The 22,042-nt window shown below is 46.5% G+C and overlaps 1 protein-coding gene and 1 long non-coding RNA gene across 2 annotated transcripts; both read right to left on the reverse strand.

Moving 5' to 3' along the window:
* Positions 1–5,835, reverse strand: LOC138686547 (uncharacterized). Its single transcript, XR_011325903.1, has 4 exons — positions 5,040–5,835; positions 4,712–4,920; positions 2,722–2,826; positions 1–2,026 (listed from the first exon to the last, which is right to left on the reverse strand). It is a non-coding gene; the product is annotated as an uncharacterized lncRNA (long non-coding RNA).
* Positions 5,836–11,323: 5,488 nt separating this feature from the next.
* Positions 11,324–12,811, reverse strand: TINCR (TINCR ubiquitin domain containing). Its single transcript, XM_069790308.1, is given in 2 exon segments — positions 11,324–12,292; positions 12,294–12,811. Coding segments are annotated over 2 exon segments (411 nt in total). The 5' UTR covers positions 12,381–12,811; the 3' UTR covers positions 11,324–11,968.
* Between the last annotated feature and the right edge of the window lie 9,231 nt (positions 12,812–22,042).

Raw genomic sequence — 22,042 nt, forward strand, 5'->3', positions numbered from 1 at the left:
ACTCCTGTGTGTTTAATTCCACAGTAACTTTCAAATTTAAATATTTCTCTTAATTTACAACATTTAACACCAAGCATGGGAAAACAACAATGACAAGAACAACCACGACGACACCAATGACAACACCACACTTACAAGGCTATCAGTATTAGGAGCACATTATGTGGCAGATTGAAATTTCAGCATCTCTACGCTTCTCTCACCACATCATCTCAGCCCTGTGCAGAGAGACTGGAAATTACCCCATGGGTTTGGCCTGCAGTGTATAAAGCAGAGCCTTGAAAAAACAAGGCAATCATCAGATTTCCAGTGTAGGCGGCAATCTGTCTGTTAGGTTTGCATACATACACATTATCGGGGCCGCGAGTGCCTAAAGGCAGTCTTACACAGAGCCGCTCGTGCCTATAAAACACAAAGGCACACCAGGTTCTCTTCTGCCTGATGCTTCACAGCGGAGCAGTAACTGAGCGGGACCCATCACACAGTAACAAAGGCTGACATAAACACTTATTTGTGATTTTGTTCCCCGTGGTTTTTATTCCACCATGCAATTTGCATTACAACTGGATCCTAATTGTCCATTTTAGCAGGCAAAGAGCAATCTGATACAGATTATAATATGTGAGGTAAAGCAGCAACATCACAAAATAGGTGCTACCAACCACAGCCTTCCTGTCTCCCAGGGTTTTGACACTAGCTGATTAAGCAACTGGGCAGCACTGCCTGGAATTAACATGAGCTCAAAAAAACCAGGACAGCAGGAGTCTGCTTAACCAAAGCAAAAATGCCAGAAACCCTTTCATCGGGGCTTTCTGATAGCCCTGAGTGTCTGAGGCAACGTAGTCCTGAAAGCACCTTTGAGGTGACATGGTGCTACTGTCCTCGGTGAAGGAACACCTGGGAAGTGACACACCACAAGGCCAATATGGCACAATAGCCTGGCCTGAAGGCCCTGTGAGGGAGCATCGGCACAGCTGCCTTCAGAAGGGAGCCCCTGCGAAGCACCATGATGTTGCTGGGATCCCTTGGAGGTAATGAGGCACATTTGGCCTCAGCAGCCTGTCTGAGGTAGCACAGCAGAGCCACCGTGGGGACAGAGCCCCAGAAAGCAGCATGTGGCCCTGAAAAGAAAGCCATGTGGCTGAAAACCAGGAACACCTGGAAGGAGAGCACTTCCAGAAGGGAATGCTGCGCAGCCAGCCTTGACTAAAAGAGGCTAACGTGGCACAGCTGCCCTGTGCCAACCAGCTCCTGCAAGGAAATGTGGTGCAGCTGCCGCGGATTGGAGAGAGTGTGCAAGTGCTTCTGGGGGAGGGAAATCCATAATGAAGCAGCCTCAAAGGAGACGTGACACAGCCTGCTCGAGACCCTGAGAGCTCAGCCAGCACAGCCGCTGTGTTGAATTCTCCTGTCTATGAAAAAACCTCTGCATTCCCAGGGCCGCTAGTGCAGACTCATTGATTAGAAGGCAGGGCAGGAAATTAAATGAGGCAGGTGAATTAAAGCCAGACTTCACAGGCTGCATCTGTTCCTCCATTCCCTCTGGGTGCAACACTGATGTAACTTTAAAAAGTAAATTTAGTGCCCAGGAAAGCTGCCAGGCTGATGGCCCTGTAAACTGAAGCACTTGATACATCCATGACTGGGGTACTGGAGAAGCACAGAAGAGCTGCTGAAACATGCCTCAGCTTGAGCTGCCTTGCTGAAGCACAGCAGCTGGTGGAGAAGGCCTGCCTGGGCTTGTCTTCTGCTCGTGAAGCTCAAGAGAAGGAGCTGGTTGGGGAGGCCTGGCTGCAGCTCCAAGGTGGAGGTGAATGCAGTAGCGAACAGCAGTGCTTTTGGTAATCTTGTCTGTGATGCCCCATCAATAGCAGGATCCCAAAGATACACACTCCCAGCAAGAAGATATTCCATCCATGGTGCAGCATGCGAAGTTGCAAATGTCTCCATCTTGCAATATGCCCAGGCTGGCACGCAGACAGGAGCTTGCACACCTTTCAGCTTTGGTCCTTGGTCTTGTCCACACCTGTATTCACAGAGAACAAGGGAAACATCCATTTCAGAGCAGTTCTTAGTATCAGCATCTTTCTTGGTATTTGGACGTACAACAGCAGCCCTATACTCTGCAGTCTGAAGAGCCTGGCTGTCTTCTGATGGACCAAGACAAGTGAGGAGAGACAGGACATCTCAAATAAGACACCTATTTTGTCACCTAAGTGTGTGTCCAGAAGAGGATTCGAAGCAAGCCTCTGCCCATTTGGAGACCCAACCTTCTTCTTGGCCAGACTCAGGTAAACCCCAGATGTCTAAATTACATTGTAAAAAGTGGCTGTCCCCTCTTCTGAGAGCAGCTGAATGGTGAGGTCCCAGCATTTAGCAAGTATGAAGAATACCTGAAACTAAAGTGTAAGAGGCAGTGTGGGAATGACAGGCAGTAGAAGAGGCAGTGTAAAAAAAGTGAGTAAAAGAGGTTGTCCCACTGACTTCCCAGTCCTCTTGTCACTGGAGGGTTGCACAGCCCTATCTGCAAAGCATTAAAAAAAAATCTCTTGAAGGAAAACAACATAATGAACAGTCAAGTAAAGAAAGAAAACAGTCAGCCCTTGTTCCTCAGAGCATAGCCTCTTTTCTCATATATCTTGCATTGGATTATGGCATAGAGGGAAAAACCAGAAATACCTCAAATAGATCCAGTTAGTTTTACCTCTTTTTAGGCTGTACCTGTGGCTGTTTCCAGGTGGTTTGCCTTTTTTTTTTCTTCCTTCTTTTTCCCATGTGATAAGATCCATCATTTGAAGGACAGCAACCAAACCAGCTCTTCCTGCTCTGAAGAAAGGCAGCAACTGCACTTAGAATAAAAGATTGTCAGGCAGATTTGAAGTGTCAATCAAAACCTATCTCTGAAAAAAAACATTAGTCCAGGCAGCTCCCCACACCACCACAGTTAATTTATTCTTTCCAGATATCCCTCTGAGCTGCAAAAAGCCGACCAGAGCTGACCAGAGCTGCCAGCTACAGGCATGAGGTGTTAGAGTAGATACTGGACCTAATTCAACTCAGGTCAGTTGGCCTTTTTCAGAGCAAAAGACTGTGATTATCATGTCCAGAGAAGTAAATACTGGTCTCCCAGGCTTTGTGAGGCAAACTGTACCTTTTACTAGAAGAGGGGCATAGATTTAGGACTCTGTTGCTGAGTGTGTCCCATCTTCAGTGGCACGCCTCCACTTTAATATTATTATTATCATTTAAATTATTATTTATGACTGCACCTAGAGCTGTGTGAGGCACTTTCCAAGCACTCAGGAAAGTACTGGCTCTGGTCCAGGAAACTCATTATTTCAGGACAGACAGACGTGCAGAGGCGCTGCATGGTCAAGTGGCAGAAATGCTGACCCAACAGCACCAGCACACTCTCCACTGTGTGCCTAGCTTGTTGGTTGACCTTGGAAAAGTCACATTCCTTCTTCCCATGCTTAGTCCCATCCCACTCTTTGTCCATTTCAGTTGCTTGGACTGAAAGATCTTCAGCTGTAACTATGATCATGTCTTTGTCTGTCTTAGAATCTCTTTCTTTGCAAAGTCCAAGGAAATACTTGGGGAAATATTTTTGTTCCTAGGAAAAAAAAAAATCTGAGAAACTCCATTTTCTGTAGCATTTCTTCAAATGCTCTTGTTGGAAAAAAGAATCAAATGTTTTCTCACTGCCAAAAAAAAGTCCAGAAAGGCATGTTTTTCAGTTGAAAGACAGAAAATGCAGGTTTGGGGGGTTTGGTAAGACAGTTGCCAGTCATTGAAATTTTCTGGGGAAAGTACTGTAGTGGTTAGAGAAACATCCATTTTGTCCTGAAAATTAGTTTGAACCTAAAAATCAAGTTGCTGTGTGAGCAAGGGAAGTGGTGAAACCTGTTCTTCTGATTTGTGTATTACAACTCCTTTCTATTTCTTCCTTTCTTGGTGCTCCCAGCTCACTGTAATATCCCTAGGGCACCCTTATCCCCTCCAGACCTCCTCAGCAAAGCCCTCAGCTCTTCCAACACCTTCTTGCTTTGCAGGCAAGGGGCAGCAAGTGCAGGAGCTGGTTTGAAGCTAGGCAGGTACTGATTGACCAGCCAGTATCTAAATGCCAGCTGGTCACTTGGCTGCTGCATCTCAAAATAGATAGGGAACAAGAGGTGTAATTACCTTTCCTTCAGTAGGATATTAACTCTGTCTCTCTGCTATCCAGCTGCTGTTTTTTCATGAAAATTGCAGGAATCCTGGGTCTGTGAGACCTCTCTCTTTCTATCAAACTGGGCTGAATCAGGTCAGCTGTTTCAGAAGTTATTGGAGCAGGGGGACTGGCACACAGATGGAAGAACAACACAAAGAGGCTCATTGCCTTATAAACCCTGGCTCAAAAATAAGGCAGTTTTGGTGTAACAATGGGTCCCTAAAGTCAGGTGAGGTAGTCGCTGTAACAGTGACCAACCAGTCTCTGTCCTTTGGATATATAAAGGCTGTCAAACTCCAGGACTGTCTATAGTGCGCTTAGTTGCTGTACATAGCCTTCAACCTAGAAACCAGGGCCTCGCTGTATAGGAACTGCTCAGGAGCCCAGACAGTCCCTAACCTGAATCACTTACAGCTGGATGGACAAAGAGTAGAAGGAAGGGCAGATTACATTATCTCAGACTTACACGTAGGAAAACAAAGGCCAAGATCAGCAACTTACTGAGGAATCCTGTGAGAGAGTCGGAAGGAGGCTCAGATGTCCAATGTCCCCATCTAGGGCCCTAAGCAAAGTCCACCTCAGCTCCTTCTTGCTTCATCACCCAGGCAGAAGTCACCCTTTCATGGGCATTTCACTCTGATTCACTGCCCTCAGGAGCTGAGTCAGTCTTACCCACGCTTCTCCTTTGGCAGCTGAGACCACACGGCGCGCTGATGAGGAAACGTTATTTGTTGTTTTGTTTGGATTAATTATTCATGGGCACAGTGCTGAAAACACTCAGAGCTGCTTTCTGAACAGTCCTTGAGCTGGCGTGCAGGGAGGGACTTACCAAACGCTGGTGGCCGGGCTGCCTTTCCACAGCCAAGCTCTCTTCCATCTGCTTCCCTTCAGCCCTTGTCACACTCCCCATCTCTCATGGCTTTGGCTGTGCTCTTTGGCATTATCTGAATAAGAAAGAGGCAAATACTTGGAGCACTGTAGACATGCAATCAAAAATGGCATTTGACCAAGGAGGCACTGACCCTGACGTGGGGAGAATATAAACCTGATCCTCTGACTGTTTTGTTTTTTCAGTCACACTATATAGCTGAGGATAAGCCACTTGCAGGGTTTCAGACCTGTTTATCCTTCCGCAAAAGATGCCTTCACCCTCCTTCAGATAATCTGCAACTGTCTGTAAACCTTTTTCCCATAAGCAAGGCTCTCCCTCTTTAGTGTGTGCTCCTGGAAATCCATTTTTCATCTTAGAACAAGGGCAGCCTGTAGCTTTAGGAGCACTTTGAGGATGTTTACAGTAAGACAGAGCTTGAATTGCTCTAGACATGTTCACCCCCATGCGTATGCATTAGCACTAAACGGTGGTTTTCTGGGGTTATGGTTCCATAAACATTTTCTGACAGGGTACAGACCCTGCATAGAAAACTTAAGCTTAGCAAAAGTAGGATTACTTTCTTAGTTACTCTTCTGCAGACCCTTAGAAATCATCTATGGCTACCCCCTGGGGTCTCTAGAACAGAGGCTGAAGCTCTTGCAAGTTTCTAGGGGTACCTCTTCAGGGCTAACATTTGCTTAGAGAGCCCATTATCACGCCTTGGACTGCAACCAAGATACTCGTGGCCTGTAGGCAGCGGCTCTACCAGGCAGCCACCCCACCCAGCCGAGCCAGTAGGTGGAGGGCTGAGTCCTTTGACTCCTGTGAATTGCTCTTTGTGATTATGCAGACAAGAAACTGAGCCTGTGCTGCAAACATTTCATCAGAACTGAGAGGAGTTCAGAGTTTATGGGGTGGGGTTTTTTGTTGGGTCCTAGCAAAGGACACTACAAGTCTACTTAGGCTGATATCAATCACTGGTTGGGTTTTCTGCAAAACCCAGGAACAGGATTCATATTCTAGCACTTGCTTCCCCACTTGAAATTTAAGGGGATTGTAATAGCCAAGGATTTGCTGTGAGCCCACCCTGTAGCACATCTACCCCGTAAAACACCAGGACACAGGAGAGGGTATTTTTCCCAACTGGGCAAAATCCTCACCCGGTATACATGGGCACAACTACAGTGAAGTCCAGGAAGCTGTGCCATTATCACACCAGAAAAGAACCTAGTTTAGAATATACTTTCCATCCATTAATTCTTTGCCTAGAGCCAAGACAGACCCCCCCCATGGGACATATTAGCTCAGTTTCATCTACTGCAATCCCATGCAACTGCACAGGGGAGGAATTTAGATCCTATGGACCATGTTCTCTGCTTTTGTTAAATGAGCTTCTTGGGCTGATCAGTAAGTAACTGAGCTAAATACACATGTCATTTTCTGGCCTGCACACTGCAAGAGGTCAGCAGAGGTAACTGTACTGGTGCTTTCGGAACTTAAAAATCACTTAACTGATTTCAAGGAGTTTACACCAACAGAGAGCTTGGCCCGTGAGTAATACACATAAATATTACCTTCAGCCACAGAGATGAAGTCAGTCCCCCACCTGGCTGTTGCCTAAGTAACGCATCTCTAGGAGGATATTTTTTAAGCTAGTGGTATTTATCCAGTAGATGGAAGCAGGCCTGTTAAGGCCATACCAGGTCAACATATGTCTAAGCATGTGCTGAAGAACTTAATTAGTTCTCCCTGAGAAGAGAGACTCTCAGTGCTATTTAAAGGATCGTTATCCTACTGTGAGATGCCTTGGAGCCTGCTGCTAGGCCTAAGCTTAACAGGGCAAGTCTGTAGTAGTTGGATGGGAGCGAAAAGTCTTCCCTCCATGCTGAGGAGTAATTGCTGAGCAACCTCAGGAGCTGGAAGGTCAGTGCAAGGAGCAGGCATCACAAAATCACACTGAAACCCAGTGTAAGGGACTTAATTCATGTCTGAGCTGTAATGTTGGCTTTCTGTGTGGGGTCAAACTGTGTAGATTCCATTATTTTTCTGGTTTCTTTTTCTAGAGATCCAACATCTTCTGCTGTGCTTGGTGACTGCTTCTCAGGGAATTCCAGTGGGAGTTAGAAGGGGTGACAGGATAGTGGAGTAATATAAGCCTGGAGTGAGCCATGGCCAAGTGTCTATGTCAAACATCGATCCTTATGTGTCATCACAGGAATCAAATGTAGGCAGTAGTTTCTTAGCATCAGCTAAACTGGACCTTATGCAAGTGGCTCAGTCATAGTTTTCATTTATGAGACCAAAAATCGGAGACTGTAAACTGAATGCCAATAAGGGAATTAGCCAGGTTCCCCAAAGATGTATGGTTTTGTTATTCTGCCAGGAGGTAGCTCCTTGAGTTGGATGGACCTTTGGAAAACTAGGCTGAACTGCCTCTGAAGGATAAAACAGGGTCCCAAGCATATTAAAGCTTGTATAAGCACTGGCACTCACCAGAGACACTGAGGCTGGATTGCAGAAGAGGGAGAATCCTGGACATGCTTATCTTGACCTAAGAGTGGCTTATATACCACGTGGGACCTTGGTCTGCTTTTTGAGCTGTCAGGAGTCGTTCCTAGATGAGTTGTTATGGTAACTGAGCTAATGCCTTGAGATAGATGTTTTCAGGTGGCTCCAGGCCAGAGAAACAACACCAATAGATTCCAGATAATAGACTTCTGCTAAACTCAATGCTGGCATCTACTTTATTTAACCTATTCACCAGTGACTTACTGAACTCCATTCTCCAGGCATGCCGTATATGATGACAATAGCTGCTTGGCCTCGATGAACCTCAGCTTCCAAAAGACTGAGGGGATCCCATGTGCTGTGGCTGAGTCTATGCCAGTAAATTAAATGTGCCTGGGACTTTCTTCTGCATTGAGAGGACAGCTGGCCCAGAATGGCTAATATTTTCATATTAAATTCTTACCCTCCAAACCTGCATGGTCACATCCAGACAGCCCATAAGGAACAGTCCCTGGCCCATGCTGGCTCCTGAAATGCACCTGAACAGGGCCAAAACTGCAGTGCAATACTCCAGCATTGTAACAGAGAGCAGTCGTAGTACTGGTTTATTTATTAGTACAGACATTGTCTGACTGACTGCTGGAGGTGACCACACAAGAAAGGAGCCTGAAACCAAGTGCGAAGGCTCTGTCAATGTGCTTGTGCTTATACCATGTTCAGATCAAACTGAAGCTGTACATCAGCTACCGTCAGTAACAGGCACACAGCACGTCTAGGAATTGCTCTGGATCACCCATTTCTATCCTCTGTTTGAAATAGCTCATGGGTTAAGTGGTGGATTCACCAGTTCAAGACAATATCCCTCCACTTAACATCAAACATCAAAACGCAGCCAACAAATTATCAACAAGAAGCAGCAAATGTCGTACACCCGCTATCCAACACCGCTGCTGACTACACCGTGAGAGGCTTCTTTGGTTGGTGTTCCGCAGCATGCACCCAGCAAGGAGCATCCGGGCAGCTCGCTGTGGCAGACAAAATTCGGGAAGAGTCATGCCAGTTTCAGAAACTCCCACATCACCACCAGACCAGCTGAGCAGCTACCTGGCTCTGGGGCCCTGCACCGCCTCCAGAGCAAGCCAAACAGGTTCTGCCATGGCGTGGTCCACAGTGCCAGGACTGATCACGCCTTGGGCATTTGGGACAGCCTGCTGCATGCCCTTGTGGATGCTGTTGCATCTGTGCTGGATGGCTGCTCTTTTCATGTCGAGACTCACTGGTAGTCTCCTTGCGCTGGGCACTGATGGCTTGAACACCACAGGCTGGCCCAAGGCCACTGAGCTTGGGGGTTTCTCTCTCTGCTTGTTCATTCACATTTGAAGTCTTGCTTTGCTTGTTTTACCCACTTGCAAACCATGTTACTGTAATATGTAGCTCTCTAGGGCAGAAACTGTTTTTCAGCACGTTCTTTGCTCAGCCTCTACTGCAACAGGATTGCAATCTCAATCAGTACAGCAGTAAAGTGATTAACAAGCTCTGCACAAAGGGGAATTGCATACTCAGTGGATGCAATATTCCCTGTTCTGGCCTGCCCGTGTGTTTTCCCAGGGCGAGAGGTCATGTTGACTGAACTCCAAAATGGCTTGCTCAAACTTTTAAACACTAAGGTCCAGATAAATTTTCAGCATTAGCTGGAATGCTGATCCCTTTCCTGCCAAGCTGCAGCCTTAAGTGAATTTTTATGACTAAGTTATAAACCCCAGAAAACACGAGCAAGAAGTGGAAATGCTGACTTGGCCTATGCTAAATGCCAATTATCTACAAAGGCATTAAGCAGGGGGGGATGAAAAATAGGGTCATTTTCATGTTTTCTCTGGTTCAAAGTAAACTGTCCCGTGAGCCACTTGTAGGAACACATAGCATGCAGAGTGACCATTAATATTTATAGGCACGACACTGAGCTGCAGACCTTGGCAATCAAAGCAACTCCACTTTTGGAATTAATATAGCTCTGCTTGGCTGGCATCTCAGTACAAAAGAGTAAGTAGGAGACACCAAGATTTTCAGGGAGAACTTAAGGAGCAGATGCTGACCTTTAATGGAGAGGGTCCATGCTTCACTGAGTCGGTGAAGTACTAAAACCAACTCTTGAATCCTCAGGGCTGCTGGCCAAACCCAGCACCATGTTCTCTATTCGTCTCTGCTCCTGTGGCTCCTAGACAGTCCCAACACTGCATAGGCTACTCATATTCCCCAAGGTTGCACACTGTTGCCCAGCTGATACAGACCAGCATATCTCTGCGGATGCTATTGGAGCAACATGGATTTTTAATAGCTAAAGATCTGGCTGAATAATCTTAAGGCTCAAAATGGTGCTGTAATATCAGTTGTAATGCAGCACCTGCCTTCTCCCACTCTGTATTTCCTAACCCCCAGTTGAACTGTTAGAGAGAGCCCTCTAAAAACCATCCTTCTCTATGCTGAGGATCTGGCAAGGTGCTGAGTCACAGAAGCTGCACTCAGCCCAGCACCATGGACCGAGCAGGGCGATGACTGCCAAGCCACACACAAGCATGTCTCAGAAATATCTAGGGGAACCATGCTACAACAATAGCTCAGTCACCCTCATGAGCCTTTAGAGAAATGTACCCCTGATACCTGGGCATTTACCACTCATGCCACACAAAATACTTTGGGAGTGGCTGAGGTTGTCACAACCCAATAATCCTTCAGGTCCAAGAACTCGAGGAGAGACGTGACTTCAGGGAGAGACTGTCCACCCCCCCACAATGTACCCAGCCCTGGGAAAAGGAATAAGAGATCAGCCAAAGGTGCTTGTTTAGGAGCCAGGAAGGTTTTGGTGAAATTCAAGGAGAAAAATATTAGAAATCCCACTCCCTTTTTCATGTACTCACAAAAATTGAGCTGGCACTTCAAGCAACAGACTCTAAATTTTCAAAAATGGCTAGTGACTTCAGGTGGGCACCCTGAACTCAGCGCACCAGGGACAGGATCTCCTGGTGATTTTTTGCACTGCTGCAGTTATGCCCTGCTTTTGCAGCATGTGGGAAGGTGCATAGCATATTATGGAAATCGGGCATCTGTCAAAAGAGCGTCAATATGTGCACTCCATCAACTGAGTCCCTCCAAATCCGTTTTTACTCTCAAAAATTCAGGCTGTACAATTTAGGAAAATAAACACTGGAAACAACAACAAATAGAAATGCTCCTGCCATTAAAAACAAGGTGAAAAGGAGGAGCTGAGCCAAGTTAATCAGAGAGCTGAAATGAGATGTTGGAGAAGGGGGCTGTGGGTGACCTGGGGTTTGCAGTTAGCTGAGTGAAGTGAAATCTCTTGTGTCTGGCTGAGCTCTGAAAGGCAATGCTTTATTAAATCTTCTTTGTGTGAAATTTCAAGCTGCCTCTGGACTGGAAAATAGGACCATTCCAGTATGTAGCATATAATCAGGAACTGAAGTCTTTAGCGCAGGTTTTTCTGCAGAGGAAACTCTGATCAACATAGACACATAACTCAGAGGGCTCAGGATTTAGAAAGCTGAATTAGATGCAATACACCCATGCTCTGCTGTGCACCTCTTCTATCCAGTATCCCCCAAATGCTTCACAGAACTAATCATGCTGGCAGCAACAGCCAGGCATTAGGAAAGACAGCGCAGGTGGGCATAAATTCACCCCACTGAATCTAAACTATCCTGTGGGCCAGTGGGTCTCAGGTCCATTATCTCAGGTTTCATTCCCACTGGAATATAATACTTGCCCTAATTGTTCTCCTTCGCACCGCCTATCCTGGAAGTCTCTAGTCTCACTGTACTTTCTGCTGCGATCTGGCCACATTTTGGGAAGCTGCAGCCTCTTGCCATCTCTGTCCAGCACTCATTGTGCTTTGCTGTAAGCTGGCAGCTGACAGCTCTTCCCTGTCAAAGCAGGACTGCGCCACCCCCAAATACTTGCAGAAAGTATCTACTAGAAAGAAATGGAGAGAGCCAGACACAAGAAGAAAGAATAAGGGCAAGTGAGAGGCTCACAGAGCACTCCCCCATGTCGCACGATCACCCTTCCCCTTTTGCACGTCTTGTCTCTCCCTCTGTGTTTGGCCACGTAGTCGGGAAAGTGCGACCTGATCAGAGACAGGACAGGCAGCACCAGCCAGATTTCCTCCTCCCCTTACCCCCTTATTTCACACCACAGCATGTCTGGATATGAAGAGCCTTGAATCTCAATCCGCCTGCTGGAAATTGCAGGGTTTGAGTTCCTAATCTGCTTTCTGCAAACCCCAACAGGAAAGCATCCCAGGGGGCTGAGATACACAAAGCATTCCCCTTCCTTTGCACCGCCCCTGCTGCAGATGAGCTCCTTGCCTACCTTTTATTGCTGACTAGAAGGAGGACAGAGCCATTCTGGATATTGGCTTCTTTGAGAGTCTCGTGCTCCTCGAGCTGCCTGGAATTGTAATAAAATGTCTTCTTCCAGGAAGTGACGCCCTCCCGTACTAAGTGAGCCCGTAGGTCCATCACTGTGTCTCTGGGCTTGACTGTCAGAGGCATCATCAGGTCCTCATCAGCCAGGTGCACCTTAATGTGATACCTCTTCCAGCGAGAAAGGCTCCTTCGCAGCGTGTCCATCCTTTCCAGCTCACCAAGGCCAGTGTGGCAGAGAGGAGCATCCAGCTGGGAGGTAGGTAAAGCAGGGATGTGGCTCTGAAGAGGCTGTCTGCTGTGAACAACTTAAAATGTCCTGCCAAACCTGTTCCTCCCAGTTGCCGTGCTGCATGCTTCACATTCCAGGGAAGAGCTCACCTGGCTTCAAGAGCCTGCTGGCTGGGAAACCTCTCCATGAATCATTTCCACACACCCCTAAATCCCATAATAATTACAATGTCTTCACAAAGTGCTCTTCATTCCAATGGCTCTCAGAGGACTTTAAGGCTGGATCTCCATAGCCATTAGAAATGTGGGTGCATGTGAGAAATGAATGGGTTTAGTAACCTCACATCTCCTGCTCTAAAAAGCTGCCAGCTGTGGAGTAGATCAGTTCAACAAAGTAGGCGTTGAGGAACCTCACAGCTGTTTAACATGGCCATTTTAATGAAGAAGAGAAAAGTACTCTGCATAGTGAAAAAATCCTCGTGGAGATAACCAGAGCATCCTGAAGGAGACACAGACCCTGGCTGGTGTGAACACCCCTTGTTAGTGCAGTGCAGTTTCCCCTAGGAGATCTGTATAGTTATTGTAGGCAAACAAGCTGGGACCCTCCAAAAGGGGTAGGACTCATTCATTGCTTGTCATACCATCAGGTATCTAATATTGAGTCACACATGCTCCTCACTGGTTCATCATCTCGATTTCCTCTTCCTTTCAGATCCCTGCCTAATTGAAGGGCTGATTGTATCCTCCTTTAACACGTGAGCGGGAACAGCATCACAGGGCTGCAGGCATGCTACACAAACAGGCGGCAACAGAGGCCTCAGAATACCAAGAGGAACATGCAATACTTTAGTAAATACAACGATACCTCTGAAAGGAAGGAAGCAATGCCAGCCATGGGAGCCGGCTGTAATTGAATGATCCTGCAAGGCAGACTCTGGCAGTCACAAGATGATACTTCAGAGCAAACATCATCAAGATAAGGAAGTCTTTTTTTTTTTTCTCAAAAAGATCAAGTCACCCTCTTATCTTGTAGGTAATTTCCTGCAGCCCATATTACAGGAATTAATTCCCTTGTCCATTCTTCTCAACACAGACCGGTATTTTCAGACCAAAGTACTGCAAGATAGTTGACTTCAGAGTCTGCTCTTCACTAAAAAGGGGCTGCTCTTCCCCGTTAGATAACAAAACAAACTGTCAGATTTTCAGATATGGCAGCAGTCAGCTCCCATTGAGAACAAGAGAGATGTCCACTCTCCCACTGAGAAACAAGGAGGTTTCTACCCTGTCTTCACAACTCTCTTCTTTTTCCCTCCCCAGCACATTATGTCTCTGCCAAGAACAGCAGCAAATATCTTCAGTTACACCACAGGCAGTGGAGATTTCCCTGTGCACTTGAGAAGAACTGAAGTTTCTGCTAGCAAGATTTTCTTTCCAGATTCAGTCACTGTAAAGGTATGATTGTTTTGGTGGGGACTGGGATTCTTGGGTCCTCGCTGTGCCACTGAGGTGCTGCAAAGGCTTCAGATGAGTCATGTCATGCCTTTGTGTTTCTGTTTGCTCATCTCATGACTGCTGCATGGTGTAACACGTGTCCATTAAGCGCCTTGTGGGAAATAGGAACAGCTTTTAGCACAGTCATGGTCTGGATGCATTTAAAAATGCCTGGATCTACAGATATGTCACTAATCTTTTTGAAGACAGGACAACATGCCCCCCATTAGAGAAGGAGAAACTGAGGCACAGGGTGGTGCAAAGCCGTTATAACAAAAAATGTCAAAGGTTAGGCTCTGGTCCCCATATCTAGGCATCTCAGTGAGAGGTCTCATTTTCAGAGACCTACAGAAACTTTCAAGCCTGGGGCCTGGCATATTCTTCTCCATTGGGGTGACATTCACTTGGGGAGCCAAAATTCATCCCTGGTGTAAAGCCAGAGTCTCACAGGTAAAGCAAGGGTCTGATCCAATTCCCACTGCCATCCAAGGGCAGACTCTCATTGACGGCAATCAGAACTGGATCAGGCCCCAGACACACTGAGGTCTGATGGCTCTGGCCAACAGAATTTGCCCAGTGAGTGCCAAGGGAAGCATAAGGCATTCTTATTTCAGCAGAGCCCGTCTGGTGTCGGCAAGTCCATCAGCTCCATCCTTCTAGCATACGTGACAGCCTGACAGCTGCCAAATACCTCCCTCAGACACCTTTCAGACGGCTCCTGTTTATTTTTAGGACAGCTCTTTCCAGTCAAGGCTCAGATGCGTATCATTACATAGAAAGGGGGGATGGTGGCAGAAAGAAAACACAGCTGTTATTTTTATTTCTTTGCCTATGATGTGGTTGCAAACTTTTCTCATGTACCCCCATCCGCCCATATTGGGACCCTTCATTTTATGAAAAAAGATTATATTCTAGCCTATGAAAGCCAGGATAAGGAGAAGCCTAGCAGTGAAGTCAGCTTATGAAATATTGAAGCAGTGAAACCCTCACTGGAACACGTGAATGTCTAATGCCAGTTCCAATTAATTTTGAATTTTTCATTAAACCATTATTAAAAGCAAGAGGACAGCAGAAATAAGGGAAATTGACTTGGGCAGTATATTAAGTACCTTAGTTTTGCTGGAGGATGTTTTATTATCTGTCCAAAGCAATTATTTCACCAGCTCCTGACAGTTGGTGGGCTAAACAGAGGTACAGGATAAAGTTCTAGATGGTCTTTTGTCAAAGTTACTTTAATTTCCATCCCCTACCCTGCACCATGCAGCCTACTTGGGTGATGTCTCTGGCATGTCATATCTGGAGGACAAGACATGGAGTCAGAGTTCTGAGAATCTGCAATAATGTGTCACTCTGGCATTATTTACAAACCAAATAAAAACTTATTGACTTAAGCTTTTCCCCATATTGAGGGCAAACAGAAGACATGCAAACATTCAGAGAAACATTCATTAGAAAAGCCTGAAAAGCAATTTAAAACCCAGGTGGGCTATGATTTTTTTAGGAGGGGGAGAAATAAAGCAACAGCATTTATAAAATGTGTCCTCTTCCGTTCTGAAAGCTTCCTTACTCCATTGACTACAGCAAAAGAGAAACACCTGCCTAAATTAGGTGCTTCATTAAGATGTCTCAAGCTGGTTGAGATGATCCTGGGCCTTATAATGTCATCTTATAATGCCAGAATAGAGACACTAATTTCTTAGGTGGGCTGTTTGTTTGTTTGTTTGGCAATAACTGTGTTTTGCTGCTTGCTGTGTTGCTCTCCTTGCAGAAGACAACAGAGGAGAAGTGGGATGTTGCTCTATAAGGAAATAAAGAAACCTTTATTAAAGGTTTATTTCCTGGTAGCAATCATAGAGAAATTGCAACATCTGGGGAAAATTCAACAGTGATTCCCCTGGCAGAGCCTGTAAGTCTTTGGGGAAAGCACTCTCACGGTGCTGGTCTTCCTGGCAAGGAAGATACTTTGCTGTTTCCTGAAGCTCTCTGATCCCAGGTCATGTGGTCAGTAATGCTGAAAACTAAGGATGTTCCTCTGATGTTTGTTTGGGGTGAGTTTGTGTTTGGGAGCAGATAGACAGCAAGGGATGAAGTGTGAGAGATGACTGCCCTTGTCAGGTTGACCATGCTTATACCTGCAACTCTACAACACTCTGTACTTTTTGTTAGACTCCCCTAAGTACACAATTCTGGTGGCGGGCACGTTCTCTACCCCATGATTGTCCTCCTGCTCCATTAACTGATGGTGCAGAGGGAAGGCTGTAGTGTTGTGAGCTCCGAGACCCACAGTGGGTGCTGGGGAGCACATGGCTGGGAGAGATTCACTCACAGGAATTGAATGGCCATGCAGGACGAATCACGAGGCTTTACAGTGATAACTTAAGGTTAGAAATCTCCAGCCACCTAATTCATTCAGTGCCCCAGATATCTCAGGTGATGGGGCAGCTTAAGGCACTAGTATTTATATTCCTGAAGTACCCAGAGGCCCTACCTAGAGCTGTACCACCATGTGCCAAGATGAGTAAGGCCTTTCCTATCACCCAGTGCTTTCCTCCTCCTGAGATGTGCTTGGTTATAAAATGACTGGGCTCACTTTATATGTCAAGTTACATCTACAGCAAATGAACAAAGAGCTAAAAAATGATTAATAAATGCTTTGAGAAATGGATAATTAAATGCAATGGCTTTTTAGAGTCCAATGGATAAGCACAAAATATGTAAGCCCAAGTGATAACACTTTCTCCTGATATAACTTATCTACAACATACTGCTCACATCTGCAAGAGTGCTTAGGAATACTATTAACTTCTTGCACACCAGGAATAGAAAGAGCCTTTCTGTGATGGAGAAGCACTTCTCCTGGGGATTAGGGGCAAAATCCTCACTGTTTAGACCATTTAAAATCCAGAAAAGCTGCAAGGTGCTTACGTTAACATATACGGGAGGTGTGAGTGACGAGGGAAGGTGGCAGTCTCTGCACTGACCCTGTCCTGTCATCTGCCTGTCAAGCTATAGGGTCCTGTGCTCCCAGGCCAAATGGACTCTCTGTTCCACTGAATACCCAGCCACAATCTCCCATCCTTGCCTGGCACAGGGGAAAATGTCCCTGTCATCCTGTCCTGTTTTAGACCACAGTCAGGAGCTCTCCATCTGCTCCAGCAGTATAACAGATCTTTAAAAAAAGCTGTCACAAAAAGGGGGCTGATCCTAGTTTCATTCTTTTTGGAACAAATGAGGATTTCTGCCACTAATGCAGCTGAATTTACCAAGTCAGATGGATCCTGCTGCAGTATCTGAATCAGACTCCAAAAGGCCCTACAACATCCCTGGCTAGCTGCCCAGCATCAATCAATATTGCGTTACTGGGAGCTGCTGGACTCTGTTTGGCCTAGGATTGAACTTTAAACAGACTCCAGAAAAAAAGCTGAGTATATTCAGCTTTGAAGGAGAAAACTTGCCTGGTTTTGGAACATAAATGAACCTGCAAGTTTTCTGCGCAGAAGTTGGATGTGAGTTGGTGACAGTTTCTGGTGGAAAAGGAAATGTGAAGGAAAAAAAACCAGTAACGCACATGTTAAATGAACCAGTCAAGTGCAGACAATGAAAAAGCTGAAAAATGGATATGGAGGAAAGCATTTTGCGGTGGTAGTTATTTCTCACTGCAGTTCTTTATAACTTTCCAGATGGGAGATTCATGACCCTAGGAAGAAGTCTGTATCCTCCAGGGTTTGGCCTGCAGCAGCCCATGACTTACTTGCCTGCCAGATTTGGCAATAAGCTGAGAAACAAGCAAGACAGCAAAATGCTTGTGGAAACAGCAAAACAAGAGATAATTTAATTAATTGCTGGAAGAGTGAAAAAAATAAACCTCTGTGCGCAAAGGAAGGTCCTAGATGGAGAGAGAGTGAGTGCTCATGCCACTGAGGACTCCAGAGGAGCTGGCATCCCAGGCAGCCAGCTCCATTCATTTGCAGGCGAAACCAATTCAGGATGCCTCAGTCTTAAAAGGTGAGGTAGGCAGAAATAGATTTGAGGCTCTACCAGCCATTCCACCAGCAGCAAGATGGTTTTCCAGGGGCTCAAGGAAGAAAGAGGATTTGTGGATCTACATTGCCATCTAATGGCAAGGAAGAGCTTAAAGCTTTCACTGTGGCCCAGAAATGGGCTGTAATAGCAAAGTAACCGAAGAGGGGATGGTCCATACAGATGGTTGTCCTCTGGTCTAAAGGCAAATACTTCTCTGCGATTGCATGGGTCTCATCGGTGAAGGCAATACAGCCAGCCCAGAGAAAGGAAGGGTAGCCAAAGTCTTGGGATAGAGGTGGCTGATTCTTCCTCTTCTGGCATCCTCTCCACTCCATTCTGTATTAGCCAGGAACGTTAACATGCATATAGGATGGGATTTGCTTTCTTCTGGTGTACCAGATACTTGCAGTGAGACAGGCTTCCCAAGCAGGTGCATGTTTCAGGTGCTGGGTGAATTCTGCCATCCTACTGAAAACTGTGTCAAATTCAGCATCTCAGGTGTTCAAGACCCTGCTGGGAAATGCAGATAACCGGGATTATTTAAGAAAAGAGGAAAATTCCCCTTGGATCTAGGCATGGGAAAAGTAGATGTACCATTTTGGTCACACCTAGCCCAGTACCTTGTCTTGAACCGTGGTGAGTAATCGATACTTAATGAGAAAGCATCAGAAAGAGGGTATTACAGATTGTTACTGCCCTGCCATACCCTTCATGCTGGGCAACAGCCCTGCAGGGAGAACCCACAAAGAAAAGAAATTCAGTGAGATATGAGGGTTTATGGATTTTGTCATTTAATAGGAAATGCCAGGAAGAGACAAGTTTGATGTTAATTCTAGTGCCACCTTTGCTAAAGTGCACTGCTAATGATACGCCATATTATATAGTTTCTAGAACAGAAAATTTACAAGAGGGAGTGGACTACTAGGAGATATTTACATTAAGAAACCAAAGGAATTTTGGTAAAGGATTATCAACAGCTTCTTCCTTCTGCTTTGAAATGTTTCAAGCCTTGACATATGTAGCTTTGCATATGAGAAGGAATTGGAGCTCGGTCAATGTGAAAGAGAGGAAGGTGATCTTTTATGACCAGGAGTTTAGAACGGAGCAGGAGCTGGAGAAGAAAACGGGCATATAAAGTGTCTGCTTTTCCCAGATAGCAAAATGGGACATGGTGTGGGTCCCAGCTAACTTCTAGGCAATAAAAATAAGTAGGGATTGAGAGCATAGAAAATTTTGAGACCTGCCAGACTTTAGGCCACAGGTCCAGCCCCCCCACCCCCCATCGCAGTCTGTTAAAACGCCTGCTGCGACGCGCTTCCCGTGCAGCGTGCTGCCAAAGAAATGAGCACACTCTCGAACAATCCAACTTCATTTCCTTCTGGTATCCTCTCATATTTACACACCCAACCTTGCCAAGCCTTGCTAGGCCCAAACAATCCCTCTGAAAAAAAAGGAAAAACAAAGGAACTCCTACAGCCTGTAAAGCACCTTCCTGCCCACCCCAAAAAAAAGAAAAAAGAAATGGTTTGGAGGGCTCTTTTTTCTCTCTTGGTTGCTCACTGTTTCCCAAGCTAATGAAAGCCAGAGGCTGTGGGAGTGACAGGATTATCATTACTGAGGGAACAGAGTGAATTTTTCAGGTATTTCTCTCCAGTTCGTGAAGCAGGGAGGGGAAGAAGGGAATGTACCTGATTGAAGGGCTACACAGGGTGACATGTTCCTTGATGTTCCTTTCTAAATGTGGCTCTGAGTCATGCTACGGAGTTGATTAGAAAAATTATCTTCCTGCAGTAGAAATACAAAGGCAAAAGAGTCTTGTTCAGCGTTCGCTTCCCCAGCCCTGATTCTGAGCCTCCCCGAGCCTGCGGCAGGAGAGGGGCTGGTGAGCTGGCTGGAAAGCCAGCTCTGCTCATCTCAGTAATCAGGAATTATGAAGAGCCTGTAAGAGCAGCCATAGAAACAGCTCAAAATGTGCACCTAAGGCTACATGGCAGCTGTAGTCCAAGGGGGAGGCGTGCACAGTCTTGCATCTGCCTCCATCACATAAGTTCCCACGTGCCAGGTCAGACAGGGCTAATGCAGTCCTTCTCCTCTCCTTTTCCTCCCCCACTTGATGCATCTCCAAACCTGCACCCCAAAACCTGCTCCTTCTGAAAAAGAGCTACAAGGCCCGTGGCACATCCACCCCTCGTGGCGTGCAAGACCACAGTGTGAAACAGGTACAGCCCTGCAGGGTCCGGCCTGGAGGCAGGGTGCCAGCGACGGTGTTGCAAATATTCTGATAAAGAAATCAAAATTTAATTACATAGAAGAGTTAGGTTTGATTAAGAAGTAAAATTGTGAAGCATAATGTATAGGATTGTTAAGTTTGAAATGTAGCCATAGAAACTTTAGGAACTGTGTTACGTGTGACTGTAGGAACCTCAATAGTGTTGAAGTCTGAAATAGCTAACCATAGAAACCTCACCAGGAAGTTACTGGTTTTCTATGTCTTGTTTCAGGAAACTAAGGAAACTGTCATGGACACCAGTTATGCTGCTTGGAAACCCCTTACCCTTCCCATCTCGATTTGAGTATCGAAGATTCCAATCAGTAGAGCTAAGTGAAATTGACCAATGATTGTTTTTAAATAAGAATATTGATAAGGTTATATAATCAAAGGACCAATCATTATAAAGCTTACATTTAAGAACGAGCATAGTATGCATTTTTATGTAAAGAGCTTATGTAACAATGACCTGACAGAAAAAGTCTATAAAAACTGATGGATTTTGATACCAAGTTGGACACGCCTTTGGAGAAGCGATCCCCCGTGTCCCCAGCGCTGCAATAAACAAAGTGCCTGCTTCTTAACTTCACATTGATGTTAAGGAGTTTTATTCCAGATTTCGGTAACAACGGCACGATCAAGGGAGGGAAGCCCTGAAGAAGCCATAAAACATGGTGAACTGGTTTGAACTCACAGGAGCAGCGTGTGAGCTGGACCACTGGGTCGCAGCCATTAGAAGAAAGTGATTAAAGGCATACATTGCTCCAAAGGAAACTAGTGGAGATGGCCACGGCTCCACCGCAACCGGCTGGCCGAAGAGGCGGCAGCTGCCAGGATGCCGCGTGTCTCCTCCGGCACTTTGGCACCGGTCTGCGACCACCAGCGCTGACCCTAACTCGGCGGCCGGGTTTCCGCCATCGGCCCAAATCCCTGCGGCAACCCGCTGCCCTCGGCTAGGGCTGAGCCAGCAAACTCACAGGGGAGGAGGGCAAGGGGAAATGCAAGCTGTGTTACAGTGATCAATATGGTGGAGTAGTTTTTAACGCCATTTCTGCAAGTTAATTTAGTGCCTCGCCCCTACTCCTTAAACCTCTTCCCAGGTTCAGGACCTGCGTGTTTTTATCTTTGTTCAAATCATCGGAATTGGACAAAAAAACACCCATGGGGGCACCTTGTCGCAGCGGTACCCGCGGGCCAGAGGAGGGGAGGCAAATATGGCGATTTGGGGGAAAAAAGGCAGACTGAATTATGTGAGGCGTGCCAAGGAATACAGGCACACACCGGATCGGGAAGAGCCAGCACCGGTTTCCCAGCAAACACTCAACTTGCCGCTGTTAAAAATTCCGAGCATTGTTTTACATATGGGGGGGAAACCCAAGCGGCTGAACCTGGCGTTACTTAATTGCCGTTAATGAGGGATGGAGGTGCTGGGCGTGCCCGGTCCGGCGCTGAGGAGGGGCCGGAGCGCTCCAGCGGGACGATGGCGCACAGCCCTCTGGGAAGTGTAGTCCTCGGGCGCGCCGCCATCTTGGCGCCGCCACCACACAGCCTTTCGGGGCGTTTCCTGGCAGCCATCTTGGGATGGGCCGGGGAGGGGGCGAAGTCCTCTTTCACAGGCATCGGGTGGGGCTGCCGGGGGTTGAGGTCTTGGTTTTAGTAGCGGTGTGGGTGTTGTTTTTATTTTGACTCGAAACAACAGGAAATCTCTTACAAAAGGCAACCTGAGCAGTGTAGTGAGTCCTCTGACAGGCCTGGTGGTGCTTCAGGGATGGTTTGTGGGAGTCTGGCCTTGCTTATGGGCATTGTGCTGGTATTGGCTTTGTGTCCGTTCTGCCATCATGTGTAGCTAAATAAAGGCAATTTTTCCTTAGAAGTCTGTCCTGAAGGCCTCTTAGTGCCATGCCAGCTCACTCCAGAGGATGAGGGAGTTCCTGGGTCCTGTGCTGAGTCTTCTGGTACCCCTCCTGGCTGGGGATGCTGGGAGCACTTCCGAGGGAAGGCCT

The sequence above is a fragment of the Haliaeetus albicilla genome, chromosome 8, assembly GCF_947461875.1.
Source record: "Haliaeetus albicilla chromosome 8, bHalAlb1.1, whole genome shotgun sequence".
Taxonomy (NCBI): domain Eukaryota; kingdom Metazoa; phylum Chordata; class Aves; order Accipitriformes; family Accipitridae; genus Haliaeetus; species Haliaeetus albicilla.